Below are 18,066 nucleotides of genomic sequence, written 5' to 3' on the forward strand. Positions count from 1 at the left end.
AATTTAAGAGGTATGTACGAGTATACGATAAAACTGACTTAACACTAACTAGCAAGGACTTAAGACTATTCTAATCCCTATTCTCTTTAATCGGCGGAAATACGTAATCATCACTCAGACTGTTAATGTCCACATACGTGGTCTTTGGGCTCAACACCCTGTACAGGGCATCGAATGTGGGCCGCTCCTCGGGCTCCTCCAGCCAGCACTGCAGCATGATGGTGTACACCTGCGGTGTGCAGATGTCCGGCCGCTGCAGGCGGTTTCCTGCCAGCAGGAAGGGTATCAGCTCGCTGTTGCTTATCGTCGGATACGGCGAGGCGCCCAGCGTGCCAATCTCCCACAGCACCACCCCGTACGCCCAGATGTCGCTCTTGCTCGAGTAGACATTGTCCCGAATGGCCTCGATGGAGAGCCAGCGCAGGGGCAGCTAGGGGGAGAGTCAAATCCGTATAATGGTGTGAGAGTTTCCTGGAAAATACTGAACTTCTGGGGGAACTCAGACTCACCTTTCGCGTCTTTGTGTTTGTGTAGATGCCATGCCTGGATAGGCCGAAATCGGAAATTTTCAAGGTCTTGTTATTGTCAATTAGCACATTGCGAGCAGCCAGGTCTCTGTAAAGTTAAAAATAATTAAGCCCGAGCCTAGCTTAGTCGTAATCCTCTATCCTCCCCCGCCCACTCTTACCGATGCGTAATCTCTTGCTCCTCGAGGAATCGCATGCCGTTTGCTATCTGCAAGGCAAAGTTGTGCAACTCTCTGTTGTCGAGGATGTACTCAAAGGGCTCCTCGTCCTCCACAATGGTATAGGTGGCTTAAAATGCACAAAAGAACAATGAGCTAACTCCTGTCTCCTGGACCACTAATTGCCTTTATATCTTTAACTTACTTTCGGCGAACGAGGGAATGGTCTCCCGGCCTCGAGCCGGTCCCAGACTATTCGGAGGACCAGTGGAGGAGTCCTCGGAGCATTGGAGCTCTATGCTTTGGCTGGATGCCTTCAATTCGATATAGTTGACGCTCTGGTTAGACTTGGGCAGACCCCCTGCAGAGGTGGAGGTGCCACCACTAACCGTTCTGGCCATGATGGGCTTGCAGCTGGTGTAATTGGCATTGCGGAGCTTCAGTTTACCTGCCTCCTGCCGCACCGTTCGCAAATAGCTCAGCTGAGGAAGCATTTTGGGAGTACTCGTACAATTTAAGGACAGAGCAGTTAATTGAATGGATTTCTATAGTTACCAAATTGCCCCGTCCCACATACTCCATAATCATGAGGTAGGGCGCCTTGATTGTGGAGCAGCCCAGAAAGCAGACCACATTGTGATGTGTGCCAACACCCTTGAGCATTTCAATTTCGGCCAGAAATTCGGCCACCTCGTCGGCAGTGGGATTCGCTATATGGAAGAGATTCACGAGAGCTTAACCCATGGCTCTTAATGCTGCAAATAGTGACGGCAAACACTCACGTTTCAGCTGCTTCACAGCCACAATGGTTGTGCCCCGCATGCGTCGCAGGTTGATAGCCGTCGCCTCGTGAACGCGTCCGAATGCACCCTCTCCCAGCATGCGTCCCATGTGGATGGCCGAGTGTGGCACCTCGAATATGTCGGCCAGACCCTGGGCCTGCGACTGCTGAATGGGAGTGGATAACGGAATGGAACGTTAGCGGTAAGAAGCTTAACAAAACGGAAGGGAATGGTTCTAGTTCTCACCTCCACATACTTGTCCACGTAGTTGATGTTGTCCTCCATTCTAGAATGGATTCGGAGTGGGGAATAGGCATGGGAATTAGCTGGGGAATCGATCAGGACTCAAAATCTTATCACTTACTCGATAGCGGAGGTATCGAAGGTTTTCATAGAGATCTCCTCCTTGTGCAGCTTGGCCTTGGTCCGGGCCCGTCGGCGGCGCACCATCAGCAGGTAGAGGCCGGCCAGGATAACAGCAATAAGCATAGCGCTCATAATGATAATGGAGTTGCTCTACGAGTACAACAATGGACAAACGCATTTCACAATATTTCCTTTTTCGAGTCTCGTCCCTCGCTTGTGTCTGCTTACCACATTATCCTCGTCCGAGAGCACTATGGGATTGGCTGGCACTGTAAAATCAAATAACGTTGTTTTGTTTCATGTTAGCATTTTGGTACCGTGGACTACTCCTACCTGGTACCTTGGTTACACTGCGAGGCCCTTCACAGCCAGACGTATCCATGATGACGGCCTGCAGATTTAGGGAGGCCTTTTCCTTCAGCTGTGTGCCAAGCGGCAGCCTCATGTTACCCTCGAAGCCCTTCGGTGTGGGCTTGAAGTTCAGCTCGCTCAGATTATAGGCTCGAATCAGAAGATTTTTTAGTACTCCTCCCCAGGGCAATGAAGGATTCATTTCTTCGTTTATTCTGCAACGAAAAAATGCATGCATATTTAGGGTACGAGTATCCTCCTCTCCACTAGCCTTTGAATAGTAACATCATTTGCAGTAGTTAAGCTCTTCAAACTACTTGCAAAGCTCTTGGATGAGTAAACTCAGCTTTCTTGGCCAAATTAGCAAGCTGCTGCAGGGTGCCCATGCAATCATGGAAATTGAAGGAACTTTTGAACTAACTGGTGATGCTGGTGCTGGAGGGACAGGACGAGAATGCAGACGTGCTGAGAGTCGAGAATTAGTTGCACTCTTACAATTACCATATCGAGTGACTCCTAACTTTCTCTTTAGAATAAGAGTTATTTGTATGCTCTTGAATTTAATTCTAGAGCCAGACACTATCCATTTTAAAGATGCCTGCTTTGTAATCTACATATACTATGTATATGCTCCCCCACGGCAAAGCAGCTTAAGGCAGCACATGATGCAACTATATAAAAGTGGTCCACTCCCGCAACGCGCTCTCTATTCGGGTCTTATTTTGCTCAGCACAACAGCAAACTTCGTTCTTTTCTCTCTCTCATCGAACATGGCGTTAAAGAGCTCTCATTAAAGCTGAGCGTAAAGTACGACCCGAAAGAGAGCGAGTGGACCACCTTTATATATTTACATCATTTTTCTTACTTCCGCAATCGATCTGTCGTGCTCTCGCTTTCATTAGAGCACGGACCTATCACTCGCTTCTTGAATATGCTCTTAGAATAGATATTCAATCCGACAAAACCTTTAACGGACCCCCCGCGTCTGGAAAAGCTCAGTAGCTCAACATAATCTAATTAATAGTCTCTCTCCTATCCAATAGAGCGAAAACTAATTAACATAACAGTTCCTGTTAAGCGTGCAATTGATAAACAGGCGAAGGACACACAACCGTTGCCATGCCAAGTCACCGCTACTCACTTTAATTGCATTTTGTAGAGACGAAGCGTCTCGTGCAGGTGACTGGCCTGCTCCTTACGCAACTGCTCACTGGCCTGGATTGAAAAACTGATGCTAATGGTGTCGTTGGTCAGCATTTTGGCAGCAGTCAGGACCTTGGGTGGCGTTGGCGCCAGCTGACAGGAGCACTTTCCGGACACGCATTCTACGGGATAAAAGAACAAAAATTACATAGCTCCTCACTAAAATCAATTGGTGTGTCAGACGCACGTGGAATAAAGATGCGAGTGGATCTCCGGACCAGGGCATTAGAGGTCTCCACGGTGACCTTATACTGACAGCCGAACATGTAGTTGCAGTCGACCGACTCCACATTAAGATTGGGGTTGAGCGGCAGGTAGACATAGCTCGATGGCTTCTCCTTGATGCCGTACTCGCTGCAGGGGGCATCCGGACAGCGTGTGTTGTTCACGGCACTGACAAGGACATTGTAGGAAGTGCCTGCAAAAGACAGCGCGGAATTGCAGGGCTGGAATATCATCCGGATCAAGGGATTAACTCACCTTCGGGCAGGTTGTCCTGCCATCGCACCTGTATGCGCGGTATCTTCTCCATGTACAAAGTGACGTTGGTACTCAGTTCCGTGATTTCCCCATCGGTCATTGGCTGTTCATCAAACAAGAAGAGTGCACGCAAAAACATATAAAAATTGCAACTTATGGCTGGTAAATAATAGAGTTTTACTTACGTTGATGCGTATCCTGGTTCCTGGCTCTGCTGATCTCACATCTGATGCTTTCTGGCTGGCATCTGGCCTTGGGATCCCCGAAGTCGTTGCCATTGCGGTGGCAGTGGCAGTGCTACTGTTGCGCCCTATGTTCGAGGCAGTTGTAGTGCTAAAATTGACCCCCAAGTCCGTGGCACTGGTAGTTGCACAACATATCAGCACCAGCACCAGCCATTGCTGGAGTATGAAGCTAATGCCAATTGTGTGTGTGAACAGCATTTTGAGCATCTGGTCTGCTCATAGCTGTTTATGTTGTGGGTGTTGTTTGTTGTGTTCACTGCAAAGCAAAAGCAATAAAAGGAATCCCATATGAATTCGGTTCAGGCATCAATTTTCAGTCGAATTGAATGTATTTTTCGATGATTGCATGGGGGTAGACGGGGCAATTGCTTAGGGGCTTCCATAAGAGACGGGCCCTTGCCGAAAAATAGAGATAGTTTAGATTTTAATACGTTTTAATTAACTTTAACTAGTTTCTGCATGTTTTGCTGGAGAACTATTAGCGTGTGAGTCGCCCCAAACCCTTTTCCTGAAATTGTACGGTATGGTACTTTCAATTGGTTACACGTACGTGTATACCAGTAAAACTTAGCAATGAACGGAAACCCAAACTCATTGCATTGTGAATTGCATTGTAAATATTTTAGACTCTGGAAGTTCTAGCACACACTTCGATTGCTCTACATGTGCAGAGGCAGAAGTGAAAGTAGAAGATGTGCACGAACAGGAGACGAAAATGTGTCGCGTAGACGTTGTAGGGTTCTGAAGACGCATTCCGCATTCCTTGCGCAACGCAAAAGTGCAACCCGACTCCTGACTGTCTGTGGCATGCATGTGATGGATGTGACGGGTGGCCGTGTGTTCTGTCTGTCACGCGGTAAAGCCACCTGCTCCGAATTACTTCTCTAGGTTTCTGCCACGTGATTAAACCTGTTATTGCTGCAACAACAGGCAGCCGTGTTCCGGGCGATGGCGACTAGCTGCCTGTGGGACTGCGTTCCCTCAAACCTCAAGCCCATTTTCCGTTGATGCAAGATGTGAGTTTAACGGGTATGTTTATGTTAATTATCCACTCAATTATGCATACATATTATATCCTCCGGTTGTTGATCTTTAACGCTTTCATGCCTGTTGTAATGTCCTTCATTTTATCCTATTGTCAGGACCTTTGTAAGCCGTGTGAGTGAGCAAAGGTAAAGGTGTCCTTCTTGAGGGCATTACAAAATTGGTCAGATTCGCACAGCAACAAATAATATTTGTCCGATAAATTATCCGATAAAAACCTTTCCCTGCATGGCCTAATGGTTCAAAGGAGCTTCAATATTTGTGATAAGAATTCTCTCAGTACATATTGATGCTAAGTATCTGGGCACATAAAAGATAGATAGACGGACCTGTTTTCAGCAATATATCATATAGCTGCCGTTTTATGAATCGTTCGCAAAACAAGTAGCGAAAACAACTTTGCTCCTCGGAAGTAAATTCTAAGGAGACTAGACTTTCGTGGCACATTGAGTCGAAGCGGAATGCTTAAATGGCATTTGCCATATGCGGGTTTGCGTGCCATGCCCCCCTCATACGTATAACACCCTGTAGAAGCGCTTAACGTTCCAATTACGACATTGTAATGCCTAAATGTGCGCACAAAATATGTAATCAAACACGAATGCAAACAAATTCAAAGCGAGAGCACACGGCGGAAGGCACTGGCCATTGAGTTTAAGTGAGGGATTGGAATGTAAACACTAATTATCAAATTTCTGGGCAATTAATTAGTGGGCATTTGCGTTAAATTGCCTTCTCCTTTGACGGGTCTGTTTTGAGCTTTACAAATATTCCGCATACGCCGCCGCGTGGTTTCAGCGGTATCGAATGACAGCGATTGAGGGGCATTTGTCCCTTTCCCACATGAGCGCTTTGGTTTTATGTCGAGGGAGAGAGGTCAAGCACATTGACCACATATGTACATATGTACATATACATATTTCATGTTACCTTTAATTGAAATTCCAAGGGACTTATTAATAGTATTCCTTTAGCCTAATAGCCATTCTACTCCATATTAAATGCACAAACTCGTACTCAAATAAGAAACATTTCTGTTTGTGGTAGGACTTTAAGCAAATTCATTAGAGAAGAGCTGCAAAATAAGAGCTTAGATAGTTCGACTGCACTCGAAGTTACAACAGTTGTTGACAAAACAGCGGAGGCAAACACTTTTTACAGCTGATTGCACATTAACCAGTGCATACATATTTCTGTTGGAGATGGCCACGGGCCAGGCATATAGGGCATTTTGGCACAAAGGCATCAAAGGCACACCCAAAGAAAAAAAGTGCTATGAAGTGAATAGTTACAATTTATAAATTGATACCAATACCAATCTTTTCACTTACATATTGTAATGTTTATGAAAATATATGATCACGAAGCACACACGTCCATCTCTAGCTCCTTTTAAAGTGTTTTCGCGGCACAAGCAGCTCCCTCTTATCATTCGCCATTATTATTATCATTTTCCTGATCATTACGGCACCCATCATCATCGCTATTGTGTTGACAAGACCCGCTCCCATGTACATTGGCAATTTGCCTAAGCGAAGGCGAGTGCTTCTGAGTGTGGGGCTTTAAATTTAAAGTGGTCAAGTCTGAGTGGAGACGCCTCTTCAAATTATTTTATTCTGAGTGAGGGCAGATAATGTTGATTTTGAAAATGAAGCATTCGAATGTGGCATAATACTGTTTGCTATGGATACCAGAGAACTGCAACCGCCCTGAATTTCCATTGAAAATGGAAAATGTTTCACCAAAACTTTATTATTTGCGGTGGCTGTGTCCGTCCAGTGGTCACTGCGTCAGCTGGCCTCCCCGGAATCGGAAAATCGAACCAAAGCCAAATTTCCAAAGAGTGGATATTACATTCTGGCTTTCACAACAGTTGTTCATCAGATTAGGCGTGTAGCCAAGCGTAGTTGGTGTACATTTATAGTTAATTAAAATAGGTAAACAATTTGCAGAAAACCCACAAATCGATAAGAAAGTCAAATCTCGGTGCCCAAGCGATTATACAAAGTGTATAGAAAATCCCGCAGATAAAGGGCTTCGATTACAGGACACCTGGTACCTGCCACACATACTCTCGTATTGTTTATCGATTGTATTCGTTAATGTCCACAAATAAATAAATAATACAACTAATGGTAGCAGAGAAGCAACAGAAACAGCAGCAGGAGCTTTCTTTACATAATGATGTGTCAAAAGCCGCACAATGGGCTGCAAATGGGAACCATAAATAATAAGTACAAATATGCCCAATCACAATCGCATATTTGCAATCACAGTCAGTATGATTCAGCAGTAAAGGCTTTTATTTAATTTATGTTAAGAATTCAAAGTACCGTCTCTTGCACAGCCATTTTCAGTTGAAATATTCCCAGACAGAAGAAGAGAAGCCCATTCCCGCCCCTCTAGATTGAAAGCGTTTTGCACGTGTCTGACGCGTTGCCAGCCACTTACCGAGTACACAGCCGACGTGGGTGTGGGATTAATGTACGCGCTTATAAATGATAATACCAACAGAGCTAATTGTTGACATGACATTAGCAGCAGCAGTGTGGCAGTGGCACAGGCAGTATCAGGCGCCGTGCCAGGGGAAAGCCACTGAGGTAGCCGGGTCATAAATCAAGCCATGTCAGCGCCCCGTTTTTATGGGTTGTACGAACACTACGAGCTCCAGCTCTGGGAGTACTTTGTTTTGGTTTAACGCCCAGCCCAGCCCAGCCCCCACTGACAGAGTGAAAAAACAATAACCTGGCAACTAGAGAACTCCATGAACTTTATTATTCGCCAAGGTCGAGGAAGGCACTAGCCTAGCTTAGTCAGAGGGTTTCCCCCCAGCTTTATGTATTCCTAATCATATATGGACCTGCCCTTGGTCTCCTCCACACACACCACCACATAGAAGAGACACAGAGCAGAGACAGAGGCGCTGAACCACATGGTGGCCGCCAGGCCAAAGTGGAACATCATCAGCGGGAAGGTCTTCAGAGAGGTGAAGGCAAAGAAGCTGAGGCAGCCCAGGCAAATGCTGGTGGCCACCGCCCGGATCTTCTGCGGCAGCAGCTCCACCAGCACCACCATCGTCACCGAGACGACGCCCACATTGGCGATGAAAATGATGAGAGCCATCAGGGTGACGGGCAGCCAGGAAGCGTAGGCCGATAGATCGACCTCCGTCTCCTCCGCATAGAAGGCGTACAGACCGAGGCCGGCGGCGCCCAGCCCACTGCCCGCACAGGACACCACCAGGAGTATCTTCCGACCATAGCGATCCACCAGATACATGCTGGCCAGGGTGCCCACGATCTGCACGGCGCCAATGATGATCGTGTTGGTGTTGGGGTCCAGCTGGGTGTGCACCGCATCGAAGATGTTGGACATGTAGTTGATGAAGGCGAAGGTGCCCGAGAAGATCTGGGCTATCATCAGCATCAGGCCCGTGGCAATGGCCTTCAAGGCGCGCTTATTGCCTGCGAGCAGGAACCGAGGAGGGATGAGAAGCCAAATTAATCAGCCACTCACCGGGGAAAAACAATTATTTACGTTTAAACTTACAGAAATCAGACACGGTGAGGCCCACGGAGCCGGCGTCCTTGCTCCGCTGCTGGATGGCCAGGCGCATTTCGTCAAACTGCTTCTGGTAATCGCGCTCCTGTTGCTTCGTCACCTGCGGACCATCGCAATGGCGGTAGAACTTCAGGGCGCGTTGGGCCTCCTCCTCGCGTGACCAGACGAGCAGCTGCTGCGGTGTCTCCGGGAAGCGAGTGGCCAGGAACAAATAGAGCACGGGCAGGCCCACAACGGCACAGGGAATGACGTGATAGGGGATGTGGGAGGCGACAATAAAGCCCACCATAATGCCCGTATTCATGGTCAGGGTGAAAAACGAGCAGAGCCGCCCACGAATGCTGTCAGAGGAACAGAACGAACCGATGAACAACAATTCCACTTGATGGATGAATCGATACGGAGCCTGGACAGAACAGATACTTTGTCTGTCATCTCCTCTCTGTGCTCTACATCGAAGTGTGGCTCCGATGACGGGGACTCACCTGTTGTCGGCTATTTCGCCAATGAATATGGGCAGCACCACGAACATCCCACCGCCGGTTAGACCCGCGCACACACGCGCCACATACAGCCACTCGATGCTCTGGGCGAAGTAGAACAAGAACCATATGCACTGTGACAAGGGAGAGACATGACATTGACACCTTAAGTTGTCTCTTAATGGGTTAGGGTTATCGAATCGCCAAAAGGAAACACGCACCGTGTTGGGCAGGGCCAAAGCATAGAGCGACACCTTGCGCCCGAAGCGATTCATCAGGTACGAGAAGGAAAAGTTCCCGCTAATGCCTCCCAGGCTGATGGCAGCTCCCAGCCATGAGGCCTGGCCCACGTCGATAAAGAAGTCCAGGGGCGTATCCTTCTCGGAGAGCAGCTGTGGCAGCATTGGTGACAGCCAGCCCAGGGCAATGCCATGGCAGAAGGTTATCAGCGTGGCTACAAGTAGATCAACAAATTACATCATCCGGATAATGCTCTCCTCCATATGAGTGAAAGGCCCCTCCCAACCCCCCTTCGAGGGGGGGAGCGGATTCCTAAGTCAACAGCTCAAGTAGCTCATTTGCATAGGCACAAAATTGAATTTTGACCCGTCAAACTTTGTTGCGTTGGGGCTTTGTACGACTCATATCCTGTTCGGGGGCCGTCAGTGGGGGGAAGCCCTTTGAGTTGACGACGCTATCCGCAAACGATTCCATGCTGTGCAAAGGCTTCATTAAATCCTTCACTTCTACTCAAAGTTTAGGGAAATTGAACATTCCATATCCAGGTCTGGTCTCTGAACTCTCACAAAACTTTCCATTCTTTAGGTGTTTCCGTAAATCTTTCCTCTTATCACTCATCGCAAAACACACACATACCACTCAATGTGACAAGCAGCTGGCGACGAAACTGCCTCTCGAAAATGCCCGTTTGGAATATGTTGAAAAACATCTTTGTTGCCTCTTGAGATTCCAACAGATTTTTGTATAGTTGTATAGCCTAGCTTCTAGTATTTTTTCTAACTATTCTACAGGTTGTCCTTTGTTGTCTCGGGATATCACAGTTTGGTTTCCACACTACGTCAGACCGACGTCTGCTAAGTTACTTTTTGAAACTCTTTCGGGAAAATCTTAAACTCTGGTATCCTTTTTCCATGCTCTATACTGTCGCGTCTTGATTCGGTGGTAGTTCCAAAATGACTTGTGAAATAGCTTCCGACCCTCCATTTATACAGCCTCTGGCACGGGTATCGCTGCCAGCCCGCTATATCTCTTCTGGTATCTAAATCTGTTGGTAAACATTTACAAGTACGAAATATTTCATCTAAAACAGCAACGTCTTACGTAGATGCTTCTTGGCTTGTGAGCACTTCCATCAAAAAGCGATTGTCTGGGTGGGCGGTGCCACAAAGCTGTTTCGGCTTTTATTGTATGATATGCACATATCACTACTCCACCAGTACGAGTGTGTTAAGTTCCTGGGGCTACTATCTAAAGTTCGTGAATCATTTGACAGCGGAACTGACGCTGTTAGAGAAAACTTCGTGTGTGTGGAGTGGGTGCCTTTCAACTGTGACGTTGATACATGGCAAAAGTCTCTCTCTGTTTCTGTTGCTAGCACACCCTGACCTAGGTCAATCTATACTAGAATGTTGTACTTGTACTAGTAGTAATAGTAGTAGTAGTAGTAGTAGTAGTATCTGCGCAGTATGGTAAAGTTATAAAGTAAAGTAACTACGCGGCACATGGCAAGTGGAATAGAGTAACACTGTTATGAGTTTCAAGCACATACGGTTAGGGTGACACTGTTATGACACAGGGTGACGTGACAAAAACAAACACTGAAAAGAGCTTTTAGTAGGTTTACTTACTCCCGATTTGTTTGCCACTCATGGGGCGTATGGGGGGTGGTCTTTAAGTTTAGTTTGCGATAGGAAACATTTCTAGTAGCTTTCGTTTCGATAGATAAAAAGCCAATGGCTGGTGGCTTAGCGCACATAATTTATTACACAAATGACACATTCGAAGCCCAAGCTCTGGGCCAGTGTACACACCCACTGCAAAGTTAACTTCCACACAAACAATAGGGCCCCCATCGCCAGCCCCCACTTAACACCCTTAAAAAAACCACACAAAATCGGCAATGACTTGTCTTATGTCCAGCAGAATCGATTTTTTCACTAGATAATTGAATATATCATGTACTAGGGTGCATAAAATTGACAGCCTTCAATGACGTCGTTTAAAAGTAATTATTTTCCATGATATCCAGACGGTTACCCGCTTTTTAACTGCGCTTGTCACATTGCCAATAAGGTGACGCACTTCATCAGCTGCCTGTGACAAGCCGCACCCCTCCCCAGCCCCCACCACAGATAATGTATGGGGGTGGGGGTGTGGGGGTGAAGCATAAAACCGAATAAAGTTCGTTTAAAAGTCGTGTGATAAGTCCAAAGAACATTGCAATCAATAAAACTGCTGAGGAAGTTGAGAGAGCACAGACTTTTCAGATATTATACGCATTAAATACAGCTTATTGATAGCTTCGAATGGGGGCCGGCTGTGTGCTGTGCTGTGGCCCGAGGATTGCCGATGTCTGGCTGGGCTGACAGCCTAAGCTGTGTCGGGGGACCGCAGACCCAGACCAAGACGATGGATAGTCATAAATTAAATGCTTGTGTTTTAATCAATTGATAATTTTCCATACGTTTTGCCCTGCAGGTACGCGGTTGTCAGCCAGCAAACAAAAGTAAAATCACCAAATATAATCATAAATAGAATACTTTGGAAGCAGTGCTGTTCTGACCCTGAAATACCCTTTATTCTATTTAAAAAGGGCAATTATCATAAGATCTAGACCAAGCTGAAATAAAGTTAAATGGATATCCTGCCTTTGTTTAATTCTAACATACCCTTGTCTAAAATATTAACCAGGTATCAAAGCAAAAAAAAAAGACATACCGCTACCAAGAGCAACGACTTTAAGCCCTTATCGCGGGCTGTCCTGTGAGGGGCCCCAATACATATGAGTACTCAATGCCGCCAACTTATTTGATATTTGATACGAATACGAGTACGAGTACGAGTCTGTATAGAACTTTATTTCTTTTTGTCGGGGTTTTTTTTCGATCCGATTCGATACGATTTTTGGCCGCGTCACTTTCAGCACTTCTCTAATCGGAATACATCGTTATCGCGCCAGCACTCGATTTATTGATAAGTTCAATTTGTTTTCCATTTTACGCCAACTTGAACAAATTGTTTTGGTTTTGGGTTTTGGTTTGCTGTTTCTGTTTCAATGTGAAAACGAACACACAACCCAACCTTTCCTGGTCGTCGAATGGAAAACATTATGGCTGTGGGGGCCCGAATGTGAATGTGAAATGCTGCTTCGATCATGTGAAAGTGATAAATTTAGCATTTATTGATGGTAGATATATATGTATGATGTTATATAAAGAAATTACTATTTCTGGCCCTCCATTGTTTAGTATTTTATTTCGGTGTAGACTTTCGATGATAAGAGACTTGACCAATAAACCAAACAGCTCGAAGTGCTCGAGCTGAACTTTACACCAGCGATGAATCGCCCAGAGTACTATGAGCTATAGACGAAAAATACAAAAATACACATCTGGGGTAAATTCCGCTGAATCGCAGTAGTATACCAATAAAGTCCTATGGGGGCACACACTTTGGAGTGTTCAATGTACAGGTCAGTGCCAAGTTTATTCTGAATAAAAGGCTTGCATTCACAGACAAAACGAGGGGGAACGTTGTGAGTTGCTGCGGACACCGCAACTCTATTCTCAGAGACTATTAAGGCTAGAGTGACCATATTTGGTATCCGCACTTCTGTTAGATCTCGTATACCTCGTATCTCGTAAAACGTATACCTCAAAATTTCACTTCTTGAGGCGTTTTATATTCAAAAACAATATATTCTTGTACTTCACAGAGTACCCTGTACAAAAAGGGCAAGTTCTTCGAACTAGGTGCTACCAGAAACCAGCAACGAAGTTCAGCACAAAAACAGCTAAAAATGTAGTTTACTGCTGAAGATTAAAGACTATTCGTTAGGTTGAATACTGCTGCTGCAGGCCGTCCGCCGATTCCCTCCACTTTCCATTTTCTGCCTCTGGATCTGGACTGCTTTCAATAGTCTCTACGGTTTCCTTTTTTTTAAGAGATTGAGAGAATGATTTGTCGCATCACAGCCTACTTTCCCTTTCAGTCATTGATCGATCTACTAATGGCCGAAACGTTGGTTAAGTTATGTCGAAAATTATGGCATATATTGTCTCACCTTTGGTTCTACTTTGGGAGCCTTGAACATGGCACTCAACTCTCGCGGATCATTGATAAGAAAGTGTTTGCTGAGCTCTTGCAGGGTCTCCGCCTTGTGGGCACATTTCGCCAATCTATCCCGATCTTTCTTGCTCAAAATGTTTTTTTTATCTTTACTTTCCAGCGTTTTGAAAATAGTATGCAAATCCATAAATACATCGCCTATATCCTTACTCATGTCGTGCATATGCAGCTTACACGACTCTAGTTCGGTTCTCATTGCCTGTAGCCTCTCGGCGAGGATATTCGTGCTCTGCAGCTGTGACATGACCTTTGGAATAATGAAGCTCATCCTGAGTTCATCCTGATTTGTGGCATCGGATTGCGTGATTGATTGAAGTTCCTCTAAGCTTTGGATCACAAGTTTCTCGATTTGTGGATCCAAATTTTTTAATTCCTTATCGGTGGTACTTTTGGTAGTTATTTCATGTAAAGATTCGATTTGAGTTAATCCAAATATTGACTTTGGTTCGTTTAAGGTTTCTGGTAAAGTTTCTTCTATAGTTTTTGGCAAATTTTTGTCTATGTTTTCTGGCAATTTTTCGTTTATTTCTATTGGCAAATTTTGATTAAATTTCGACATATTGAAAACAAGTATGAAAAAGAAAAAGTAACTATTCCAAGTCGAATAAGTAAATTAAAATTTTCCAGCCTGCTGCTGCGATGAAAAACTTGAAATTATTTGTAATGCTTTAAGGGGATTCCCCCGTCTGCTTGACGTCGGACGCTGCGTAGCCACTGCACTGCTTTTGACTATAGAAATTATGCGATCTGATCCAGATTCCGCAACCGGATAGATATGGTCACTCTCTATGATTGTGCGTTTTTAGTTTTCTCGAATCTGCAATATTGTAGATGCAACAGATTTTCATCCTTTGTGGGGCGGGGCAAATAATCTCCAATAATCAATTAATTTAGTAAATATTTATACTCTACTTATAACGGCTTTTTAATGCTAATTAAAGCTGCAAGTATTTGATAATAATTCGATCAAATGTGTTTCCGTTTAAGAGTTCTTCCGCATTGAAAGGATTTTTCAGATTTTTTTTCTCCAATACTTCGAGTATTTGTGTTGATTGCCGCACTCTGATGTCAGCCGGCAGTTTACATCGAATGTCATTTACGTTGATTTAATATCATTTAACCCTTCTGGCAGCCATGGATAATTTATCCATAAAATCTGTTAAATGCCTGAAATTGATACCGCTATCGAGAGGCATGAGATTTATTTTTACATTTTTTTTGGCATCGCTTTTTTGGTCAACAATTGCACGCAAAATCTGGAAAATATTCTCGTCAAATCGTTAAACCGTTTGATTTTCGATGTCCATGTGTTAATAGTGGGGTTTTTTTTCTTGGTGTTCGCGTATCCATGTGTGTGATTGTCCCTGAGTTTTTTTTTTGATTTGCTCGTATGCGGTTGACTTTTAAAGCTTTTCCAATTTCTGTGGCCCGAGTCCGCGCCCGCGGCCGAGCAGTGACTATTCGTGAAATAATTGATGAGATACGAGAACCACGACTACTGCCGCCCCTCTGCCACCATACTGGCAGTTTGCGCCAGTATATAGAACCATTTAGCTGTATTTGTTAGATAGTAAATAAAAACTACAATAAAAAGAAAGCAATATAAACGGAAAAAAGACAAAGAGAACCCAAACTATGACGTCTAGCAAACATCTGTGCGAATTTGGAGCTTGGTTTGGCAGACATTTCATGGGAAGTGTTCCACAAACGGAAAAAATGATGCCAAAAATGGGAATGGAATTGAAGCATCGGGAAAATGTAAAGGGGTAACGAAGTGGAAGCTACAGAAAGATGAAATCAATCAGAGGAATTCATTTGTAGAGCGATGTGTAGATTGGTGCGAAATTCTAATTTAAAGTCTTTTTGTGTTTTGGTAACCGGTTAGGAACTTGTATAAACTCAGGGACTTGGGGACTGCATTCTCTTTCCACAAATATTTAATGAATCTAACGAGGACAATATTTATACTGTTGTGCATTTACAATACAGCGTCCACTTTGTGTCTGCCCAAACCACAGGATTTTGTGCGGGTGCTCAACTTTTAGCCACACAGAAATCAAAATTAATTGCACGACTAGCTCCCGCTTTTCGGGGGACAATGAGTGTCCTAGTATGTTGGGGTATGCAAGTAATTAAGCAAAAATAATTAAAACAGAACTTTTGGCAGTTCTTTGAGAGCGTTGCTGCGATTCTGTCCATGTTTTCTGGCCATTTGTTTGGGTCGCTCGGAGGCAATTATATATCAATTGTGGCGCGTTTCTAAGTTGATTAAACGCTGCTACTTAATCATGTGCTGACTATACGAGTAGTAACATATATATTGCTATTCTTATTTCTGGCTGCCTTTGTTGACCATGCTCTCAACAATAAATAACATGCTTTTGAGCTGTAATAAAACCAAGTGTCCCGAGAGGTGGGAGAGGCGAGTCGGTGGGGGCGAGGGCACACGACGAGAGAGTGCGATAATTTTTAGTTCGATAATTAGCGGAGTAACTAAACTGACAAAATGCTATGTACTATATATGTATATGCGGGAGGTGGGTGTTTGCGTGTAGTATATAGGAACACAATCGCACACGAACAAACACTCAATACTATTGAACAACTGGCGACACATTGCTTATCACCGCTGCCGAATAGGAAAAAAATGTGAACAAAAAATATAACCATAACCATAACCGTAACTGTAGCGATCAAAGCCCAATCTAATAAAAAAATTGAAATTTCCCAGGCCCAAAAACGAAAGTGAAAGGGGAATGTATGAGGGCGATGTCTCATCAGTTCTTGGGGAACGGCTGGGCTGGGCTGGGCAACCTGAACTTGAATCAGTCGCATCTACCATCGTCGCCCATCTAGATTGATCAGTGATCAGTGTCAAATGGGCATATCAATTGCGCAGTGCGTGGCTCCAATTGAAGCGATCATCAATCAGAGCAGTAATTCACTCAACGATAAAAAATAATGCACCGAACATGAGAAATTATTTGGGAATTCCGAGAAATTCCAGAGCATTTACCTTACTCACGAGAGTATTTCTTCAACTCGAGTCTGCTATCTAATCAGGCAGTGCATATTGGGAGGGACGGGACACATGGCTGCCATGGCAGTTGTAGTACGGTACGTACTACTGCTATAAGATTGTCAGATCAGACCGTAGCTCATCTTTGGACTTACCATCTGGCTTTCCATTCTGCTGCCGATGGATGATGGATGATGGACCCACTTAGCTCTATGAAATCCACTATTAATTGTTGACTTTTCCCGATGATGGTGATGGTTGAAAGCTTTCAAGGTTTTGTTTGCGTTGATCCAACACTTACGTATGGATATGCTATTTGTTTCGTTTCTTTTCAATTGTAAACAATTCGCACATCGAATTTTTATTAATCACAAACACACACAAATACTGAAGCTATTTTTAAAGTGAGGGAAATACTCAGTACTCGCACTCGCACTCGCATTCGTACTGGTAGTTTCCGCTGTACAAAGCAATTATTATCTAATAATTACGATTTATTTAAATTTCCGTTTGACGGTTTACACATTCATTGAGACACTCCACTCGTTAATTCCGTGTATTATATGCACTTTTGTTTACATTTGTATTCTGTATTTTCCTTTCAGCGGGTTTCCTCTTCGCTGGGGGAATTACTTTTGCTATTTTCTTTCATCTTTTTTTGGCTGCATTTCATTCAATGCAAACATAATTAGATTTTCAATTCATTTCCGCTTCCTCTTTCACAGCCAACCATCTTTCACAATTTCAATGCAAATCTCTGGCTTCTTCACGTCACTGATGTAATGGCATTTCCATTCAAATTCTGATTTCAATCTTGAACTTTTTGACCCGCCATTTGCTTTTGAATTTCGGGACAAACTGGTCGAATAATGGCGCCGATTCGGTCCGGCTCTAGCGGTAACTGGCGCGACGCGTATCGACCGAGACGGAGGCGGAGAGAGAGTGTGAGAGAGAGACGTGGAAGCAACAAGCGTTTCAGCCGGAATGATAACAATTGTTAACGTTACGACCTGCCTGCCAAATGTCTTGGGCGCTGCACGAAAGCTCTGGGGGCGGCGAAAGCTTTTACAAAACGCATGTTTCGGCGTGACTAAAAGCTACCGGTACCGTGCCGTACCGTACCTTTGGTGTGCGTGTGTTTTGCCTTTGGCGTGAGTACAGTGGGCCCCAGCTACGAAGGAAAATACGTGGAGAAATAGTTTGGTGTGGTGCGGAGGGAATTGTTAGAGGGAAAAGTTCAATTTCAGCAAAGGTTTCAATCGTTTGATCAACATTTCTCAATGCCAACCCAAATTACGTTGAAATGAATCTATATCTGGTTCTATGTTATTTCTATTTCTTCTGAAGCAAAAAGCATTGATTGCCAAGATCAAATCCTTTCATCATACATATGTATGTATTTGCATATAACCTTAGTCGGAGCTGGTTAATGGTAGTACATATTTATATACATATATACACACAATGTACTAAATTGTGT

The 18,066-nt window shown here is 44.4% G+C and overlaps 3 protein-coding genes across 5 annotated transcripts; all 3 read right to left on the reverse strand.

Moving 5' to 3' along the window:
- Positions 1-9: 9 nt before the first annotated feature.
- On the reverse strand, positions 10-17,880 carry LOC4817169 (vascular endothelial growth factor receptor 3). Of its 2 annotated transcripts, none has more exons than XM_015180695.2 (15): positions 16,742-17,880; positions 4,053-4,368; positions 3,868-3,970; positions 3,575-3,805; positions 3,326-3,509; positions 2,167-2,399; positions 2,062-2,102; positions 1,832-1,983; positions 1,714-1,753; positions 1,468-1,630; positions 1,241-1,395; positions 891-1,167; positions 689-815; positions 510-615; positions 10-430 (listed from the first exon to the last, which is right to left on the reverse strand). In XM_015180695.2, the coding sequence occupies exons 2-15, from the start codon at positions 4,317-4,319 to the stop codon at positions 71-73; spliced, it is 2,439 nt and encodes an 812-aa protein (XP_015036181.2). In that variant the 5' UTR covers positions 4,320-4,368; positions 16,742-17,880; the 3' UTR covers positions 10-70. The 2 variants fall into 2 exon arrangements, with proteins under 2 accessions (XP_015036181.2, XP_001356773.4); XM_001356737.4 differs by having other exon boundaries at positions 1,468-1,633; positions 16,742-17,879.
- Positions 7,910-10,406, reverse strand: LOC4817401 (facilitated trehalose transporter Tret1). Its single transcript, XM_001356734.3, has 5 exons — positions 10,076-10,406; positions 9,421-9,653; positions 9,203-9,333; positions 8,706-9,058; positions 7,910-8,620 (listed from the first exon to the last, which is right to left on the reverse strand). The coding sequence occupies exons 1-5, from the start codon at positions 10,146-10,148 to the stop codon at positions 8,001-8,003; spliced, it is 1,410 nt and encodes a 469-aa protein (XP_001356770.2). The 5' UTR covers positions 10,149-10,406; the 3' UTR covers positions 7,910-8,000.
- On the reverse strand, positions 13,117-14,173 carry LOC6903018 (uncharacterized). Of its 2 annotated transcripts, none has more exons than XM_002132704.3 (2): positions 13,503-14,173; positions 13,117-13,442 (listed from the first exon to the last, which is right to left on the reverse strand). In XM_002132704.3, exons 1-2 carry the CDS (start codon positions 14,124-14,126, stop codon positions 13,431-13,433), a joined length of 636 nt encoding a protein of 211 aa, XP_002132740.3. In that variant the 5' UTR covers positions 14,127-14,173; the 3' UTR covers positions 13,117-13,430. The 2 variants fall into 2 exon arrangements, with proteins under 2 accessions (XP_002132740.3, XP_015036182.2); XM_015180696.2 differs by having other exon boundaries at positions 13,381-13,445; positions 13,503-14,171.
- Positions 17,881-18,066: the final 186 nt, after the last annotated feature.

This window comes from Drosophila pseudoobscura, chromosome 4 (assembly GCF_009870125.1).
Source record: "Drosophila pseudoobscura strain MV-25-SWS-2005 chromosome 4, UCI_Dpse_MV25, whole genome shotgun sequence".
Classification (NCBI taxonomy): domain Eukaryota; kingdom Metazoa; phylum Arthropoda; class Insecta; order Diptera; family Drosophilidae; genus Drosophila; species Drosophila pseudoobscura.